The sequence below is a fragment of the Asterias amurensis genome, chromosome 12 (assembly GCF_032118995.1).
Source record: "Asterias amurensis chromosome 12, ASM3211899v1".
In the NCBI taxonomy this organism is placed as follows: domain Eukaryota; kingdom Metazoa; phylum Echinodermata; class Asteroidea; order Forcipulatida; family Asteriidae; genus Asterias; species Asterias amurensis.
The window spans coordinates 829,034-848,560 of NC_092659.1; the positions used below are offsets into that span (position 1 = coordinate 829,034).

The 19,527-nt window shown below is 39.2% G+C and overlaps 2 protein-coding genes across 5 annotated transcripts in view; one reads left to right on the forward strand and one right to left on the reverse strand.

Annotated features, from left to right (window-relative positions):
* Positions 1 to 5,183, forward strand: part of LOC139944967 (ATP-binding cassette sub-family C member 5-like) — a 30,648-nt gene extending 25,465 nt beyond the window's left edge. For both annotated transcript variants that reach the window (XM_071942165.1, XM_071942166.1), the window contains 5 exons: positions 399 to 558; positions 1,390 to 1,468; positions 1,915 to 2,028; positions 2,303 to 2,467; positions 2,935 to 5,183. In XM_071942165.1, coding sequence (XP_071798266.1) covers positions 399 to 558; positions 1,390 to 1,468; positions 1,915 to 2,028; positions 2,303 to 2,467; positions 2,935 to 3,045 — 629 coding nt within the window. In that variant the 3' untranslated portion in view covers positions 3,046 to 5,183. The remainder of the gene's footprint in view (positions 1 to 398; positions 559 to 1,389; positions 1,469 to 1,914; positions 2,029 to 2,302; positions 2,468 to 2,934) is intronic.
* Positions 5,184 to 5,895: 712 nt separating this feature from the next.
* LOC139945036 (uncharacterized) overlaps positions 5,896 to 19,527 on the reverse strand; it is a 57,662-nt gene continuing 44,030 nt past the window's right edge. For all 3 annotated transcript variants that reach the window (XM_071942285.1, XM_071942287.1, XM_071942286.1), the window contains 12 exons: positions 18,137 to 18,251; positions 13,778 to 17,182; positions 12,992 to 13,196; positions 12,532 to 12,675; positions 11,614 to 12,203; positions 11,140 to 11,224; positions 10,526 to 10,599; positions 9,540 to 9,706; positions 8,823 to 8,968; positions 8,069 to 8,170; positions 7,747 to 7,885; positions 5,896 to 7,246 (listed from right to left, as the gene is read on the reverse strand). In XM_071942285.1, coding sequence (XP_071798386.1) covers positions 6,991 to 7,246; positions 7,747 to 7,885; positions 8,069 to 8,170; positions 8,823 to 8,968; positions 9,540 to 9,706; positions 10,526 to 10,599; positions 11,140 to 11,224; positions 11,614 to 12,203; positions 12,532 to 12,675; positions 12,992 to 13,196; positions 13,778 to 17,182; positions 18,137 to 18,251 — 5,428 coding nt within the window. In that variant the 3' untranslated portion in view covers positions 5,896 to 6,990. The remainder of the gene's footprint in view (positions 7,247 to 7,746; positions 7,886 to 8,068; positions 8,171 to 8,822; positions 8,969 to 9,539; positions 9,707 to 10,525; positions 10,600 to 11,139; positions 11,225 to 11,613; positions 12,204 to 12,531; positions 12,676 to 12,991; positions 13,197 to 13,777; positions 17,183 to 18,136; positions 18,252 to 19,527) is intronic.

The window sequence follows — 19,527 nt, forward strand, 5'->3', positions numbered from 1 at the left end:
AAGCATTATGAGAATTAATTTACTTTGAAGAAATGTGGTTATGGAAAAAATATATATCGGTTTTTATCCTCCAAAATTTGAATCTGAGAAGCGTTACTGACAGTTACGTCTCTGAGATTGTGTATTCTAAGTTTGAATTATTCTTTGTGCATGGACATAACTGCTCCGGGTTTTCAGCGATATCTCACAAAGTCGACCACCTTTTGAAATGAAATTTTCACAGGTTAGTTTTATTGTATATATCTTTATTTGCAGGGATTAAAATAGAACGGGTTCCAAAAACCAAAGGTATACTTTCCATTTAAACAACTTTATTGCATGCATTGCAGGATAATATTTGATTGAATAATAAAAAAACTTATTATAAAAAATAACAACTTAATGTCTCGTAACCACAGGTAAATCGTCTCTCGGTGTGGCTCTATTCCGATTGGTCGAGGCAGCAGCAGGTGAAATCTTTATCGACGGTGTGAATATAGCGACAATCGGACTGAAAGATCTACGCACCAAGCTTTCCATTATTCCTCAAGATCCAGTACTATTTAAGGGAACCGTCAGGTAAGGAATCAAACTGAGCATCATTCATTTGGAACAAACTTCCAAACTGCCTTTTCTTGTTTTGCTGCTTCCCGCCTATTGAACGGTCTTCCTGTCCCCATTAAAAATGCCCAGACTGTTCTGTCCTTCAATAAGGTTCTCAAGACTCACCTGTTCTCCAATCTGTAACTGGTTGTCAACATCACGTTGGTCTTTCTTTTCTCCCTATAAGTGCTTGCATCCTTTGGTAATTGGCGCTATGTAAGTCCAGTTATAATTATTGTATATTAGAACTGTCTCCGCTGTGAGTTTTCAAGTGTCGCCTGAACTATTCTTAGGGCTATCTTTTTAAATGTTTGTAAATATTTCCTTGATTGAAAAATTTTCAACGTTTCTGTGACTTTTTATTATTGACACAATAAGTGGAATGCTGCTCTTTTTACCATCTTTTTATTTTATGGTCTCCCTGGCCCATTATTGATATACATTTGATGTGCTATTTGTCTTTTATAATTGTACTGTTATCACTTGTACTTTTATCATTGTAATTTGTTTTCTAAATTGCTGGTGTTGTGTCTATGCTTTCTTTATTTTTTATATTGCAAAGTGCTCACTGACTGTTTTGATGTTGGGCGCTGTTTAACTACTGCTTATTATTATTATTTATTATTATTTATAAATCCCCCTGGTAACAAGGTTGGATAAACTTGTACTCACACTCGTGTCTACAAAGCAGTTCATTCTCTTTTGTTGTTTTTCTGTCTGAATCTAACATTAATTCAAACCTGCCATCGTGTGCGGATGATGTTCATTCACAGTAAATTAATTTAATTTCCTTTTATTGATATTTAGGTATAATCTGGACCCATTTGAAGAATACGATGATGCAAAAATCTGGGAATCATTGGAAAGAACCTACATGAAGGAAAAGGTAGGAACTTTCATCTTTTTGTTTTCTTTACTGTTTTAGAAGATTGAGATAATATGCAGATTGAAAGTTATAGCTGTAATTGTAAGTTCTGCATTTGATATGATATGTAGATACAAAATGTAAATCCTTTTTTGAATGATGCAGGCATTGGCTTAGCTTCTTTTACAATTGTTTTGCTGTTGTTTTTATTTTGTATTTGCTTTTTCATGAATAAACAAACATTGAACTCCTTTTTTATGATCTTGGCTTTCCTTTACTCATTCACAATTGTTTTGATGTTGTCATTTATTTTTCTTATAGTTTTAATTTCACACTCTGATTAGTTGTAGCTATACCAAGATAATAACCAAGAAATATTTCTCTGAAATTCATCAATCTTACTGTCCTCCTTGAGATATCATCTTAACTCCTTGCTTGATTCATCTTCTTGTCCTCAATCTTCTTAGATAAGTGCCTTGGATAATCAGTTAGAAGCCTTGGTGGTAGAAGGAGGTGATAACTTCTCAGTTGGTGAGAGACAATTGATGTGTATGGCTAGAGCACTCCTCAGGAATAGCAAGGTAAGATTAAACTTGGATCTATTTTCTTGGAGTTTGATAAAGACACTTAGATTTCAACTGTATGATCTTGATATAAGACAAAGTTATGGTTTAATTTCATTTACTGTTTGAATTTGGTTCCATTTGGCATAAATCTTGATGTTAGACGAAGGCATATCTTATCAATTCATTGACTATAATGTGATTCTGCAGCCATTGCTATTCTTTCATTAACTGGTTTATTTGGTTATATTACGCATGTGCTTTGATTATTATTTGATTCTCTTTGGCCTAGATATTGATGTTAGACGAAGCTACGGCAGCCATTGATACAGACACAGACAGTTTGATCCAAACTACAATCAGAGAGTCATTCAGTGAATGTACGATGTTAACCATTGCACATAGACTCAATACCATTCTAGACTCTGATAGAGTATTAGTTATGGATGATGGAAAGGTAAGACTTAAACCGTGTCGACTTCGGTTACAGCTATGGCTAGATCAGAGCGCTGCAAGTGTTGAAGAATAGGCAGATGTGCGCATTCTACAATCCCGGCAAAAATGCTTGGTCCATCCCCTGTCCACTTCCCCTGACCGTAAACATTCTCTCCCCCCCATCCCCCGTCCCCCTGCTCAATGTTGACTGGAACGCAGAAGAAGTTGTCCAGTGTCTTTAAAGATACTACTTGTTAAATCATTGTGTGCCTGGAAGAAGGTGTAAGTATCTCTGGTGGAGAGGGTGTACTGAAAATGTAATGAATTTGTCAAATTAAACAAATCAAAGTATTTTTGATATCACTATATTTATTTTTTCATGTATTTAAATTAATATTTAAAATGAGTCACTGTTCTGTAAAGTGCAAAGTTTTTTCATTTTTATGTTCTGAGTGACACATTTTAAGTTTTTTTGTTTTGTTTTTCTAGATTGCTGAGTTTGATAAACCTTCAGCTCTACTGTCCAATCCTGATTCTATGTTTAGTAAAATGGTCGAGGCAGCCGAGTCGCAGAAACATGATATTCCTGTCGAGTTGTAGAAAAGTAGTATATTTAATTTGTATGTGATTGAACGTCTGACTGCCTTTTTGTACATTTTCAGTACTAGTGTACTAAACATGTAATCGTAACAACAGTGATGGTCATAGAACGGGTATTTGAAGAAAATAGAAACAAATCACACACACAATAAAAGGTGCTCAGGGAGTTCTCTTAGATCAACCACATGTCTTTGTATAATTTCCTTTAACAAATGGCCCATTGCCAAAAGGAATGGCAAATATGTAAGCAATTAGTCAAACGCGCTCAGGAAGGGAGTGTCTCAAAACTCGGGAAAAACTCCTTATACACACTCAACCCTTAGGCGTAGTTGAGATACACTAGGTTATGGGACCATTTTTTTTTAGAGCATTCTATTAGAAGGAATTTTTACTTGACACCTAACAATAATGCGGAACTAAATGTGTTTTTTTTTCTGCATGTTATTATGGACAGACCATTCCAAACGAAACGTCAACATTTTTTTTTATTGTTGCCGCTTTGTGCAGAGACCAATTAGTATCTTTGATAATCTTGTATCAAAATGTTTAAATGTGTGATAAATGATATTATTTTTAAATTTTATTATTTTGAACTTTAATTTTTTTTACAAAACTTTAACACATAAATTAGTAATTTTGTACAAAAATAATATTATGTGATTTTTGGATGTTTTAACAAATAATATTTTGCAAACTGTGACAGATCATTTGTTTTCTAATGTATATTATTTTTTAGTATAAATATTATATTTCTGAATATTTTTTTTCGGCAAAAGTTACTTAAAGAAAAGGTGACCATGTTATGTTTAAATTGTTGGTGTAATATCAACTCACAATCGTATGGAGTGATTTGAGTATGTTTATAGAGGATTATAAATGTTTATTTTGATTTAAGTGTAATACTTGTACCAAAATGTACGGTTTTTTTTGTCCAGGGTTTTTGCTATTTTGCAGGAATGTTTCAGTGAGTCTTTTAAGACTATATGAAAATATATATCCAAGAATACTGGAATCTTTTTAAAAATAGATTCCAGTATTCTTGGATATATATTTTCATATAGTTGGACTCTATGAATATACCTCGTACATATTCATGATTGAGAGCTATATTCTCACTGGTCCATTCACCACCACGTGCTTTTTACCAAGCGCGCACATTTTTCGCGTGCAGGGTGCAAATGTCGCGGTTTCCTGGGTTCAATTATGCCGAACTAAAAAGTTGAGGTAGGCCTACTTAAAGTAATAACAAATAAGTAAATAAAGGTAAATCAAATAACCTGGTTTATTTTGGTGCCCTCGGTTTGCATTCTTCCTATTTTAGTCTGATTTCCGATTGTTACTTTTTTTTTGCGTAGGAAAAATCGCAACTGAGTACCCTGAATGTTAATTAAGGGCAGCTTTAATACTCGATAAAATAGTCCTACACTAAAGAACCAAATATCTGGCATGAAATTGACGAATGATTGAAAGCCCACCGTTGAACCAAGTTTTATTTTTATATTGTCACAACAACAGTCTGTTTGATGTAGCATTGTAACACTTTATGTCACATATTACAATTTTTAGCCTTTGTTTATGATTTCTTTAAGTCTAAAGAAACCGTTTTTTATGATCGCTCATTATATCTAGATTCCGATGTACTGCACTGATGATTTTATGTATACCGTACATGTATGTTGGTTATAATGGGAAGTCTACTTTTTTTGTCATGGTAATAATCCACTTGAATGTTTGTATGTAGCCAGTCTCTTGGTATCCTTTTGACCGTATTGGTGACGGGCGGGGTTGTGCAGAGCCATTATAGGCGTGTTGGAAGAATACAGGGTGTCAGACGAGTTGGTTGTGCTGTATTTTTGACCACTTGACCAACAAAACCTGTTCCCTCTGTCGCATTTCTCCCAACGCCTCCATCGTGGTCATGTTCCTTGTATGCTAATAATGCTAATGATCATTATACAAAAAGGAACCAGACTTATTTGTTCTTCCAGCCTCTGGTTGGTTACATTGATATCAATGGGAACAATTCAAGATGGCTGCATCATGAAAAAGGTCTAAACAAGTTTACGGCTCTGGGGTTGTGCTGTTTGTATTGTGTGCTATATTGATTGGAGGATTAAAATCGATTCAGATGCAGAAGAACATTTATACGTCATCGTGTGGATTTTGCTGTTTTAGTGAATGTTCGTCAAATAGAGTACCGGTCTCCTTACGATATAACGTAAAACAATAGACCTTATGCATTGACGTCATCCAGCCGCCATCTTTGAGGTCAAATGGTGACGAAACAATCGAAACGCACATAGATTGGCCAATGAACAACCTCCTTTTGACCTCAATGCAGGGGCGCCGTACTGAAATGACGTTATGTGCATAAGGTCTATGCTTTCTGCTTCTTCTCACCATAGAGCAAGAACAGTTAATCCTTGTCTTAATCTCTCTTGCATTGATGACTTGTAGAGAAAAAGAGTCATTCCAACAGTTTTATTTCACGTACTGCATCTCTTTGGAACTCCTTGCCTGCTGGTTTCTACTCCACTCCTACAATCTAGACTGTAATGTAGGAGGAATTAAATTCCTTTAATCTAAAACATTCTGTTCTCACAGCCCCTTACCAAGTTAGTGTGTCTTTTAGCCTACATGGGCGAACTAGCAGTAGCCCTTACACACAATCTTTAAATGCCATAAAATAGTGGCCTGACGTTTCAACCCTAGCAGAGTCTTCATCGAGGGCTAAATATACCGTTTTTTTTTTTTTGGTATTATGAGAAGGCCAAAGTTGTGTCATGTGAAATCAATCAAGAATGTCCCTAAACAAAGTAACAACAAAACGACAGAACGCATTTATTTGTGAAACATGTTCCTTTGGTGGACGAGTTTAATGTTTTTCCCAAAACGACTGTTCTTACATTTTTACAAAAGTAACAAGAAAACAAAGCATTGCATTTATAACGTTCATGATGTGAAAGTATCGGGTAAAACTTGTCGGAAAACTCATCGGAAAAGTAACCCAAAATTGCATTAAAACTGCAGTTCCAACCAATGACGTAAACAGACGACTGTCCGAAGGTACTACGTATACCATCTAACGTTTGTTTACCAGTGATCAATAACTGCAAAACAGCCGGTTACCTCAGAGGGAGCCGTTTCCCACAATGTGTTTTACTATCAACAGCTCTCCATTGCTAGTTACCAAGTAAGTTTTTATGCTAACAATTATTTTAAGTAATTACCAATAGTGGCCAGTGCTTTTAAAGTCATTTATCAGGAATGGAAGTCGCAGAGAGTTCGTGTTCTGTGTAGTAATCAACCATATACATAAAATAACACCTGCGAAAATGAGGGCTTCATCCCTTATGCGATTCGGGGAAAAATAGTGAAAAACCATGCAGTATTTTCAGCATAAAACACTTCCTTGTGACAACGGAAATTGAGGAAAGGGAAATCGGCTGTCAATTCTCGAATAAACATATGGTGCAAACAAAAAATCCCTTCCCAGAAAAAAAACCCAATCTTAATATGTTTACAATTTGAAACACAATAATGGTTGAGCAATTTCAAAACTATAATTTAAAGAATTTCTGTTATTAAAGTACCTTACTTAACGCTGGTTACGCAGCAGTATAATGTCTGCCTTTATAAACTTTTAGTACTGTCACCAGATGTCACATCAAGTCCCTATTGTGTACCGTTAGTCTTGACTGGCGACGCTGGTTTTTGTATAAGCCGCCGTTATCACGCAACATCGTATGTACTGAATTCGGGGACGGTTTTTTGGCAGTGTTTATTTGTTTTCCAGTGAAGCTGAAACAACGATGTCCAAAACGCTCCGTTCTACACAAACTTTCCTCGGTTGTGTGTTGCAAACAAGTATAAATCCTCTGCATCCTCTCCAACCAAGATGTTGTCGGTAAAAAGTTTCCACATCTTGAGAGTTTGGTACCAGACTCAGATATAATCCTCTTCAATATGAAGAATATGTCTCAGATCACTGGTCAGTTCCAATAACTCCACAGTCGAGTTCCTAGACGTCTGCGTCATTAATGATGACGGTGCGCGGTTTAACTGTGAGTGTTCTGTTGCCATGATGAAATCGTGACGTGTCATGGTAGCACGACGTAATGTTCGGTTACAGGCTAAAAACTCCATGCGTGACGTGTCTAACTGCCGCGTGACGTCAGACAACAACAACCAATTACGTGCTCTGTGTCATTGGGGAAAAGAAAGATAACAGAAATTAAAGCACAAATATAAAATTTGCTAATATTTAATTATAAAATCACAATTATTTACAAGCTTCGTGGACATTTAAAAACCTAAATGTGTTTTACAAGGCAGAAAATTATTTAAGTGTGGAGGTATCGTCTAGAAGCCGAGGTTTGTGGTGACATGCCTGATGGACAGACAAACAGAACGTTAACATGAACAAGAACAAACGGACATACAGATTGAACACAGACAAAAATGATGACAAATAATAATGACGCTTATAATGTAAAAGAGATCATTTCGCGACCTAACCATTTTAGAATTTTAAAGCATGTCAGACACTATGAGGGACAAGAGCTTTTTCATAAGCTCGGGTAAATCACAGAGAAATAAACGTCTTTAAACTGAGACGATCGACGGCAATACAGCTACACAAACTTAACTTCAAAACTTACTAATTGTTATTCAGTGGAAGTGTGGACTATCAAGTTTTACCTTTGTGTATTAGCAAGACGGATGTTGTAGGTTGTAAGATGCGGCGTGTCACTCATCTCCAGCAAGAAGCTTTCCTCTCTCACCTTCTTCACTTCTGGTATACCTTGAAATATATCCACCGTTGCATTGTCATGTTCGTCTAAAGAAAACACACAACAAATATTATTACAAAGTTATGATTTTGAAGAACCACAATCAAAAAAGAGCTGGCGGAACAATCATGGGTCGTTCATACTTTTCTTATACGATGCCTTAAAAATGTGTGAACTTGTAAAAGAAAAACAAAATTGTCCCCACCCAAGATGGCGGTTTGCCAACTTACCAAAAGAATATTCCCCGTCAAGGCTCCAGCTTAAATCCAGGTTACTTTGGTATGGATCTTCCTCGTCTAGTTCCCAGTCTCCGTTGACATCGCGAAGGTAGCCTAATGGGAATTAACGCAATCGTAATAAATCTAAAGTCATATCCTCTAAAGTAATACATCCGTTATCATTTGTAATAAACAAAGGAAGAGACAACATTTATGCTGTTTATTTAGGCTTTAGCATCATGCGACGTAAATTTGTTTGTGGTCTTGTCACTAATACTTGGTTACCAAAACATACTTGATGCTGACGTCATTGTGACGTCTTAGTTTCATAGCTTGATACAAGTAAATTATCGGTTTGTGATATTTTAAAGGCAGAACACTGTTGGTAGTAATTACTCAAAATAATTGTTAGCATAACAACTTTACTTGGTAACGAGCGACGGAGAGCTTTTGATATAGTATGAAACATTGAGAGAAACGGCTCCCTCTGAAGTAACATAGTTTTTGACACAAAGGGATATTCTTACTAAAATATTAAAAGACTTCAGGCATGAAGCCATTTATTAGGCATCTGAAATAACACACATTTTGTGCTACAACTGTATTTTTTTCTTTCCTTATCCTCTTACAACTTTGATGACCAATTGAGTCAACATTTTCACAGAGTTGTCTTTTATGCATATATTGAGATACACCAAGTGAGAATACTGGTCTTTGACAATTACCAATAGTGTCAATGGCCTTTAACAAACCTGACTCAACTTACCGATGATAAACGTCTTCATGGCTTTAGTTCGTGCCAATTTAATGGTCGTCCTGCCTGAATACGTTGCTATCAACGGATCCGCCCCGTAGGCAAGGAGCATGCGCACTAACTCCAACCAATTGTTGTCAACAGCATCGTGAATGGGCCTGAAATGTAGAAACAAACAGTCGATAAAAATGGTTTAAATTTATAAATTTTAAACTACGTGAACCTAACTAGACCCCATGCATTGACACGACCGCCATCTTTGATAAAACGTACTTGCAAGCTATCATTGGCTGAGAGTTGTGCGCAGAACGTACACGCGTGCACATTTCTATTGTTTGTAATACCAAAGATGGCGGTCAATAACGTCATGTGCAACACACTGCGAGTTGAAGTTCGCCGCACTTTTCAAAGATGATATCGTAAGCACTTCTGACCTGAATAACAATTAGAAATGCTGGAACAAAACTACTCATATATACAAATTTTATGTAATAATTTGCTTTCTATTGTATTTAATTTCAATTTTTATTGTAAAGCGCATTTGTCTATTTTGGAAATGCGCTATATAAATATTTTTAATAATAATAATAATACTGTCATATTACACTCCTCCACGTTTTTAAATATTTTTTTAAATTTTTTTTGTTGGTAATTCTGATTGAATATAATAATTTGGGTTGAGGTTATATACTTCCTATTTTAGTAAATTTTAAATGGTAACCAACTCACCGAGTACCGTCCGATGCGCTCGCATTGACATCGGCCCCATGCTCTAACAGATACCGCGCTACAGATAGCCGTCCGTGTACACAACACTCGTGTAGTGGCGTATAACCAGCATTATCTTTAGCATTAATATCTATGACGTCATAATCTATGCAGTAAACGGCTACATCCTGCAAAGGGTTAGAAAAAGGGATCAGATAATACGATAAGATTAGTGAACGAATAATATTCTATATAAAAAACTAAAATAAAAAAATAAAATTGCAACACAATAGAATGTTTTAGTTTACATGAAGTCTAACCCAACTTACAGTCCAACCCAATGTACATATAAATGTATTATCCAGGATTGGTTTAGAGAGATCATGTTACGGGCTCACGGAATGTCCTGCAACATGAACTAGGAATTAAACAAGGAACTGAACCCGGAACTTAAGGAATTAAATCATACAACGGAAGTATTTGATTAGAGAAGTTGAAAAGAGCGTCAAGGCTAAAATAACACGGTATGCCTACATTGCATCGAGGAAAATGTGGAAAGGAAACGTTAAATTTCATTCTGTAAGTCAGTAACCTCAGGTTACACTTGGTGGACTGTACACGGGTTTTTTCACCCGTCTTTGATAAAGCACCGTTTATTGCAAAAACTGGATGTTTAAACTGACAACTTGGGTGTTGTCACATAGATACCGACGAGAGGATCAAAATTAACACTATTACGAAAAAGACCAATAATTTCTGCAAAACATTTGTGTTATTCATTAGTACCTAAGCTGTTAATTCAGATTTTTCTCTTCAGTATTTTTATTTGAAATCACTCATGATGTAATTTTTTCCGTGTTATACTTGGTATATAGGGCACTTGGAATATTTGAGATTTTTTAACCGAATCTGAATGTGGAGTTCACGAAATTTGATTACAAACAAGACTGTTCCAAACAGTATCATAGCGTCATCGAGTGGAACCATCAGTAAAGTTTAGTACTTACATCGTATGAGAGTCGAGCCGCTCGATGCAATACGGTTTCACCAAGTTTCTTGTTCACCATGAGACGTTTCAGTTCTGGCGATCAACAAAGACAAAAGGGAATATATTTACCGATACCTCATAAAAACCCATAATATAGTCATTAGATTGTCTTCGGTTCGAATCCCGGCCGTGACCCTATAGTGTCCTGGAGCAACAGTGTTTGCATCTCCGTACCCTATGGTAACTGGGTCCTGTGAGGCTGTGAAGGCAGAGATTGTTCGTGTGATATGATTTAGCTTGTTGCTATATGGAAGCATCTGTATACTCCGAAGGGAGCTGAGATGGTTTAAGGAACGAAATAAATGGCCCAGTTGCCAGAGGGTAAAAGTGTTGGCGCACAATGAGCGTCACTTGGCGACGGATTTGAGCGCTACAAGAAGCTAGTATTATCGCCCGTAACTTTCGTGTATACTTGGCATATCCCACTCAGTGGATCTGATAGAGTAGTTGGTTGTTGCTACGAGAGCGTATGCAGTTTTTGTATGTAGCTTTAACCGAAACACTACCTTTCATTTGAATCTAGTCAGACTATAACTTCAAAGAGTAGGGATGATGAGGAGGAGTTCAACCTACCGAATGGGGGGTTTGGTCGCACTATCTTCACTGGAATCGGTTCGGGTAAAGGTGGAGGAGTCTCTGTTGTTCTTAACTCAGCAACCTGGATCACAATTTTAGAACAGAACGAGTTAATGTATTACACAAAACACTGAATCACAACCTTAAACATTACATTCCAAGATTCGAACATGTCTGTACACAGCTTCACCATCGCCCCGCCTTGCCACATCTTTCGCCCCATCAATGTTCCAAAGGCCATTACTGTGAGATATTTGATAAAACTTTCCCCTTACTGCTGCACTCTGGAACTCCCTATACAAACGTATCTAGTTTTCCACCATCTTGAAATCTATTCCTGTTCAAGAGGAATGTCTCTATATAAAACTCTTTTTTTTTCTTATAACCTTTGCCGTTTGGCCTTGTGCTGGGCGTCTTTTTTATAAATAATAGTGAAAATGTTTCGGTATTTCAAAAGGAATATGAACTTACCTCTGTTTTGACTATGGTGTTTTCTTCTTGCTGTACATCTGTTTCCATGGCAACGACTGCAGAGCTAACATTCTTGGTTTTAGATTTCCTCTTGCCTCCCGGCTTCTTCTTCCCACTGTCATTCTCCTTCCCAGAGTCTTTCTGATGCATTTCAAATGCAGACGGCGTCATGAACTTCATTTTGATTCGATTGGTGGGATCGAGGACCACATGAAGGGGCGTGTCCATATCCATGCTGCTTTGCATAGCCACGCCCTCTTCATTAACTAAGCCCTCTAATTGGGCAGGATCAGGTTTGTTTTCAATCTGATTGGTTTGTTGAACCACGTCATTGGATTCCGTGAGAGGTTCTTCTTTCACAACGATAGTCTTATCACCAGACGTCTTGAAGACGGCATCACTGCCCTTCCGTCTTCTTCCAGATGGCGTCTTGGTCTTCGGTGAGTTGGGCTCCTCGTCCCCACTCGTAGAGCGACTAACAGATCGTTTATGTCTCTTCCTTTCTAGGACTTTTCTCTCCTCCTTCTCTATCTCCATTTCGTAGCGGGCGTTTTTGTGGTAAGGAGCTTTTCGTTCCCTTGCAGAAGATCCTGAAAACAAGTTTTCATGGACGTTAATTTTTTTAAGTATTTATACTAATCTAAGTTAAGAACTAAGTTAAGAAATTCCTTATACTATAAATGACATTATTTGAAACTTGTCGGTTATTAAACCATTGCAGCATTTAACAGCAGGGTGCTCCACTACACGAGGAAAACCTTCTCTAGTTGCAACCCCATTTGTACTTTATTTAGTTTTTATAACTTTATTTATTTCCTTGCAATCAATATTCTTGTACATTTGTTGTTTCGCAAAGGGAAATAAAACAAACAAAACAAACGAACATTTACGTTGAGTTATGTAGAATCAAAAACTTACTGGTTGCTAAAGAATGCCTGGTTCTGTCTTCGAGAACTGTGGGGACGAAGTCATGGAAGCTCGGCCGACTAATGGTGCTGGTTAGACGTCGCATCTCTCGTGAAAAACTCCGTCGGGCCTTCAAGGCCGATACCGAAAAATCGTCTGCACATAAAAGTAAAACAAAAAGCAATTGATACTTGTTCCTGTGTGTTGTGTTGCCTCTGAGAAAGACTCTGCTATGGTCGAAACGTCAGACCATTAAACTTTATTTTGCAAAAATAAAGCAACACAATCTTTAGCACTTTGGTGTATTCCACAAGAATTGATACAGATTTCGGTTCTAGTGGGGCCAGACCCCTTCGTGAGTCAGAATGGTTCGGATTGTGTCAAGCTGTACCATAACTAGTCAAACAATTCACCGTAGACTTCAAACAAGGAGTATTCTCACTTATTTAATACAAAAAGCTTTTCCATATACCTTTGAACTTCTGCTGAATCCTCATAAGACGTCTGATTTTACGTCCACGGCCCTTTCCTGATCTGAAGGTTGGTGACTGTTTGCTGGTCAGCACACGGCCCGGGTGACGTCTGTGTGCCTGTGGGTCCATGTTCGGGCTTGACTGGGAGCCAGTTGGGGTTAGTTTCTCCTTCTGCTCCATTTCATTGAACTGTTTCATGGCTCGCTATATCGTAAACAATAAAAATAAAACAAATTGAAATGATGACCCGAACCGTCATTTTAAATTGTTAATGTAGTGGTATATCTATTTGCGATTACACAAAAACAAGAGCCATTCGAATATTTGTTCGTACATCCACATGATTCTAAAGAAGTAATTATCTCTTTTGGGAGTTTTGGTTCAGAAAACCCCCGGTGTGTTGACTCGACATTTCGAAAAGTATACTCTGCTCGTCTTCAACAGAATGATGTCTAATTTTACGGGGACAAATTTATGTATAATATCAATTACAAAGTTTGGCTTCATTACAGTTTAAACACCTTGAGAAACTTCAACATAGGAAGTGCAAAGCCTCGAACATCAAAACTTTCTCGTTATTTAAAATGAAAAATGCAGTGAATAAGATCAATCTTTCTAACCTTTAAATTAAGTAGACATTGACTTAAATTTGTCTGAATTTGTTTTGGTGATGAATTAGACACAACTGCAGACGACTTTCTATAATTATTTTGTCACAACAGAGAAACTACTTTGTACTTTAAACACCTTGAGAGACGTCTACATATCCACTACGCAAGTCTCACCTGTAAAGCTCGTTCCTCTCTGTCTAACAGCGAAGGATCCGTCAGTAAATCCACGTGACCTCTTCTCTTAGGTATCTCTGCAACGTAGCTAGACGTGTTCTCCAGTCGTAGCATCTCCAGCGATCGCTTCCTTGCCGAGCTTTTTGACGGCGTGCTCCTGCCGCTTGAAGGACTGACGGTCGAGTTAAGGCTAGCAGCGACGGATACCGGTGAAATGGAGCAGGCAACCCCTGGAGGCATGTGGACGTAGCTCATGGCTGCCAGGAGCTTCTTACGAGGGTCGTGGGAGAATGTCTTCTCGGTAGGGGAGTATCTCATCTGAGATAAAGATGGCGTCGATGACGTCATAGCCGAGGTGGATAACGCTCCTCCTCCAGTTCTGCATGGGGAAACTGTTTGTAGGTTTTCTGAGGAGATGCTGCCGTTGAAGAAAGACTGTGAGGAGTGGGTCGATAAAGAGGACGCTGAGGAATAGTGCGGTGGGACTCCATGTCTAAAAACGTCTTCGGATGGGTGTCCGGATGAAACCATTGAAGAGGTCTTAGCTGATGTTATAACTGGGCATGTGTTGCCAAACGAAGATGGAACGGCAGATTGAGATGTCTGATGCTCAGAAAGTCTTCGCAGTGAGTCTTTCAATTCAGGCTTGACGCTTTGCTTCTTAAAAGTGAACTCTTTTCGCTCAGTGTTTCCAGCGACACATGAAAAGTCCCGGATATGACCAGCAAAGGCAGCATCAATTGCATCACTCACAGAAACAGATTTGCCCTCCAGTATAGCCTGTTGCAGCATGGATTCTTGTGTAGTTTGACCTCTGAATGCTGGGGGCGGTGTCTCTGAGAGTTGTTCAGGTATCCCACCACTGACACCATTTATCCCCGTATTGCCTTTTAGTATATCAGGAGCAGGTGACAAAGATGGCGAGGTTGTGAGATCAATGACGTCACAGTGTCGCTGTTCTGGTAGTTTTGCCTTGGTTTTGTTCCCATACCACTGTCGTTGTAACATGAACTGTGCAAAGATGTTTCTGTCGTCTGAGTCATGGGGTGCATGGCTCAGGTGCTTGTCCTTCTTTGGTTGTTTTGACTTGAGTTTGTCTAGACTTGCTTTCAGGCTGTACTGGTGCATATGTCCCTTCCTCCCCTTGTCAATATCTTCAAGAGTTTCTCTACTATATTCACGACCATTTCCCCTATCATTATACCGTCTCTGCATTGGTTTGTTCGGATCGGCTTTAGAAGTGGCATCCAAAAGGTATTTGTCAATCTGTCGCTGGAGTTCGCTATTTACGCGGTTCCTTTCTCTGTACGCTGCAATACGATCTGGATCAGAGTCGGCTTGATCCGGATCAATGTTATCCGGAACGCGTTGATCCGGCACTTGCTGTTCCGGGCTTTTTTCCTGCAGATTCGGAGGAGAATTATTTTTGAGTCTGGATATTTTCTGGGATACTTCTGTTGACGCGTCTTTGTTAAGTGGATACAAAGGCAGTGTTAAAGCATTATAGAATACTGGTGACGATGCCGAAGTGTGTTCGGTGGTAGAGGTTTTATGAGGATGGCTTGTTGCAGCTGATTCGGAAGTGAAGGATGGTGGGAGTGGACATGGTGAATAAACACTCTGTGGCGTCAGAACAGGCATCGTTGGCGACTCGTTTCCGGACGAGTTGGCTTTCTTCGGGGACGAGCTGGCCTCACTCGTCAGACACTTTGTGATATTTGCAACATTGGCAACTTGACGGACAAGTGGGACTGGGTTAGCTTGACCAGTGTACACACCACCCAAATGGCTAACGAAGGCTCTATCGTCTGGAATGTCCACTCGTAATGGTCGAGCTAAGCTGTCACTCATTAATAGTTTCTTTGGGGTGTTTTTAATCACACCTTGTGACGGCTGATGATCAGGCTCGTCAAGTGGTTTCAAGATTTCATTCATCTTAGCTCCAGCAGTGAACGATGACGCGACGAGACGTAACGGCGAGGCGGCACGGTTGGGTTGGTGAGGTCGCCCTGGTGTTGATACAACACTCGGGGCGTCACGAGAGAGAGTAGGTATACCTGCGATGGAGACGAGGGTCGGTGGGCTGATCTCACGGTAGCGTCTTCGGGTACGATAGTGGGCACGCTTGAGATGCGGGCTCGTGACGGCTGCCGTGGGTGTACCTGTTGTGTGTTTAATCAAGACCCCGTGTACGCGATCTCTATGTGCTGCCGATAGATTAGGCTCAGTAACAATATCATGTGTTTTCATATCATGGGATGACAACCCATGGTTTGCGAGTCTGTGAATTTGGATCTCCCGTACGGGTAGAGGTCTACCGTTCTTAGGGAGGACATTGTCATGGGTTAGTACCCCAGAGGGTATTTCAGGAGGTACCTGGACAGCAGTAGCCCCGTTAGAGTCTGAGAGTAATAACTCCTCTTCTGGTTGTGGTACATGATGGTGATGAAGATGATGATGTATGTGATGAAAGACGGGTGCTTCTCTGGCTTTGCTACGCGGTCTCGACGCTGTGGAGGTCGGTATGGGATGAACACCACTTCTTGCAGTGGATCGTACATCCGTGATTCGCAAAGAAGAGGACTTGTTCTGTTGGGTGATTAGAGAAGCTGCATGGCTCCTCCTTTTGAGCTCATAGTCCAAATAAGCAGCTCTTGTTGCTTCATATTGTTGCTGCATGTTTGCTGACATAGGTATACTGGAAGACGGTGTGACTTTTGAAAACTCCTTGTCTAAGTTTAAGTTCTTCTCATGAACTGTACGTTTTGTTGGAATGCCTGAAGCAGCATGCGCAAGAACAGGTGCGGGTCTTTTCAGTGCAGTTCGTGAAGGCTGGATGTGCTGATCAACTGTAGTGGATACCAGTGGATGTAGTTGACCCTGGGATATTTGTGGCATGTCTTTCGCCAAAAGTGGGTGCTGATAATGATTTGATGGAGTGGAATATAAAAGGTTACCACGGCGTCCAGGTTTACCAAAACTCATCATCGGAGGTGGCCTGTACACGGATTGTGTTGTCGTCACAGCTGACGCCACCCCACGCCCATTGCTACACAAACCGTGCGATTTGCCGACCATCGCCCCCGCGTTCGCCATCGACATTGATATCAACCTCGGGTCCATCACAGGAGGTCCCCTGGACACGACACATTGCTGTCTCTCAATTGACTTCATCGATAGATCCAGAGGTTTGCTGAGGTCCACCACACACTCCTCTGGAGAGGGCCGAATCGCGGCGTACGGACGTCCGGATTGTACCGGACGGTTGACGAGATTCAATGGTCCTTCATATTGTTTGTTTGGATTCAAACGTGGATCCGGGAATCGCACTTGGTGTTTGGGTAGCTTCATTCTCTGTGGTGCCGCGATGGGATACAGAGGCTTCGATGCAACGGTCGCAGTAACCTGTAGCAGAATCAACATTAAATATTCCTGTTAAAATATAACAATATAAATATTAACACAAAATACAAATAGATCCTTACATTCAAACGCAGTCTTGGATTAGAAACTACACTGTAAAAACTCTGTTTAGAGTTTAAACACAAATGTTATCATCATCATGATCAATCTTCGTCCATGGACGGAATAGTAGAAGCAGTTTTGATGAAATAGTGCCAGGTTGCTTGAGTTGTTGGGGCTTGTTTAGATTAAGATTCGCGTCCTTTATGATGGTGTCTGGATAGCAAATTGTCCTCCTGCCGCGATTTGGATGTCCGCAAAGAGGATTCTGGAAGATTAGGTGCGATGTGGTTGATCAGTTGTACGCAAATTTTATACCCACTTTTTAAACAATGTTTAAAAGATAACCATGCTTATCATTAATTTGACACCTGCTCACATGGTTTGTAGCAATCAAAAATACAAGAATCTAAACGTGTTATATGGTACCGTACACATGTGAAATAGTGGCGTGGGTACAATATGCTTGGACGTGTTGAAATTCTAAAACTGTTTTAACAGTGTGTGCTGGTACCCGCATTTGTCAAGTTGTTGACGGAAATGAGATAACATTACACCAGAATGGTATTGCAGTTTAAAGTTTCCCATCACAGAAAAGAGCAGGCCCACAAAGACATTGACACTTTTAGTCTCTGGCACTTATTTGAAAGAACAAATACTACACTGCAAAAACAATGGCTCAATTTCATAAAGCTGTATAACAGAAAACACTGCTTAACAAATTTATTTATTACGCAAAAAAAATTAGTGGAAGACCAGTCGCAACAGTGTGAAATTTATTGAATGTTGGCAGGTAACTTGTTTTTGGCTAAGCAATTTTTTCTTTGCTTAGCAGACTTGTGTGCTTACAGGCTTTATGAAAGTGGGCCCATCAGTGATATAGTCTGGTATCCTTACATTACGTTGCATTGCAGCTGCCGCCTCTTGTTGTTGGAAGAGAAAGTTAGCTTCCTGCATGACCCGTCGACCCTGCTCGGCTAGCCTCGCTGTGGCAAGCTGACGAAGCCTCTCTCTGAATTCACACAGATAAATAAACACTACGTCATTCAAGTTTCATCACATCGCCCTTAAAATCTCTCATAACTGTTAAATGTCTCATTGTCTTGTATAGTTTAAAGAGTCACCATGCACAAACACAAAACAAACAAGTGTTTTGTTATTAGTGAGTAGTTATTTAATAAGCACAATAAGACTTTTTGAAATACAACTAGCAGGAAATTCGTTCCGCAATTTTGTGAAGTCCAAAATCTGGTTCTACAAAAAATAACGAACCGAATTCTAACATGAAATTAAAACTAATACCATGATAGAACTAACGACGGAATATACTTGGAAAGTGGTACCAGCTTATATTACACCAACAATTTATTTATAACACGGTTACATGGTGGTCGTGTATATTAAGGTAGTGTGGCTGCCGAGCGGTTAGGAGCACCGAATTCAAACTCTGGTGTTTCTGGTCAGCAGAGTTTAGGTTCGAATCCCTAGCCGTGACACTTGTGTCCTTGAGCAAGACACTTAACAATTGCTTCGTCTTTCGGATGGGACGTAAAGCCGTTAATCCCATGTGTTGTGTAAAGCATGTTAAATAACCCAGTACACTTGTCGAAAAGAGAAGGGGTTCGCCGCGGTGTTCCTGGTTGTGGCTGCTATATGCGCCGTAACACCTTGTACTAAATAATTAGGTCTCAGAATCCATCACTGCAATTTATCTTTCTGTATAAATGTATATACTCAGCGCCTTGAGTACCTTGTTTGGTAGATACGTGCGCTATATAAGACTTCGATATATATATATTATCCAACAATGGCTAAAACCATTCGGTCACAATGAGCAAATCAATATTTATTTTCAGAAATATTAATGAACGACCATCATACAATAATATTTATCATCGAGATGCAATACCAATTCCGAGAATCTCACGGCACAGTGTTTATCAGATCATAACAACATTTCCAATTATAAACTTGAAAATGCGATCTGTCTTAAATAATGACATCAATCTTCCTTTACACTACGGTTGTTTGTCTCAAGTTGTGCCACTTAAGCTCATTGACCTTAAGAAATGATACTCTTCCTCGAGTTTCGAAGAAATGAGATTACACGGAAGCCCGTTAATGGCAATTAAATTGTGAGATTGGTCACTAGTGAGACGGTCACGAGAATCTGTTGATGTAACATAGCTCTATTTAAAATGATGTAGAAAGGCACTGGACACGTTTGGTAATTGTCAAAGACCGTTTTTTTTTCACTTGCGAGTATCCCAAAAATATGTATAAAATGA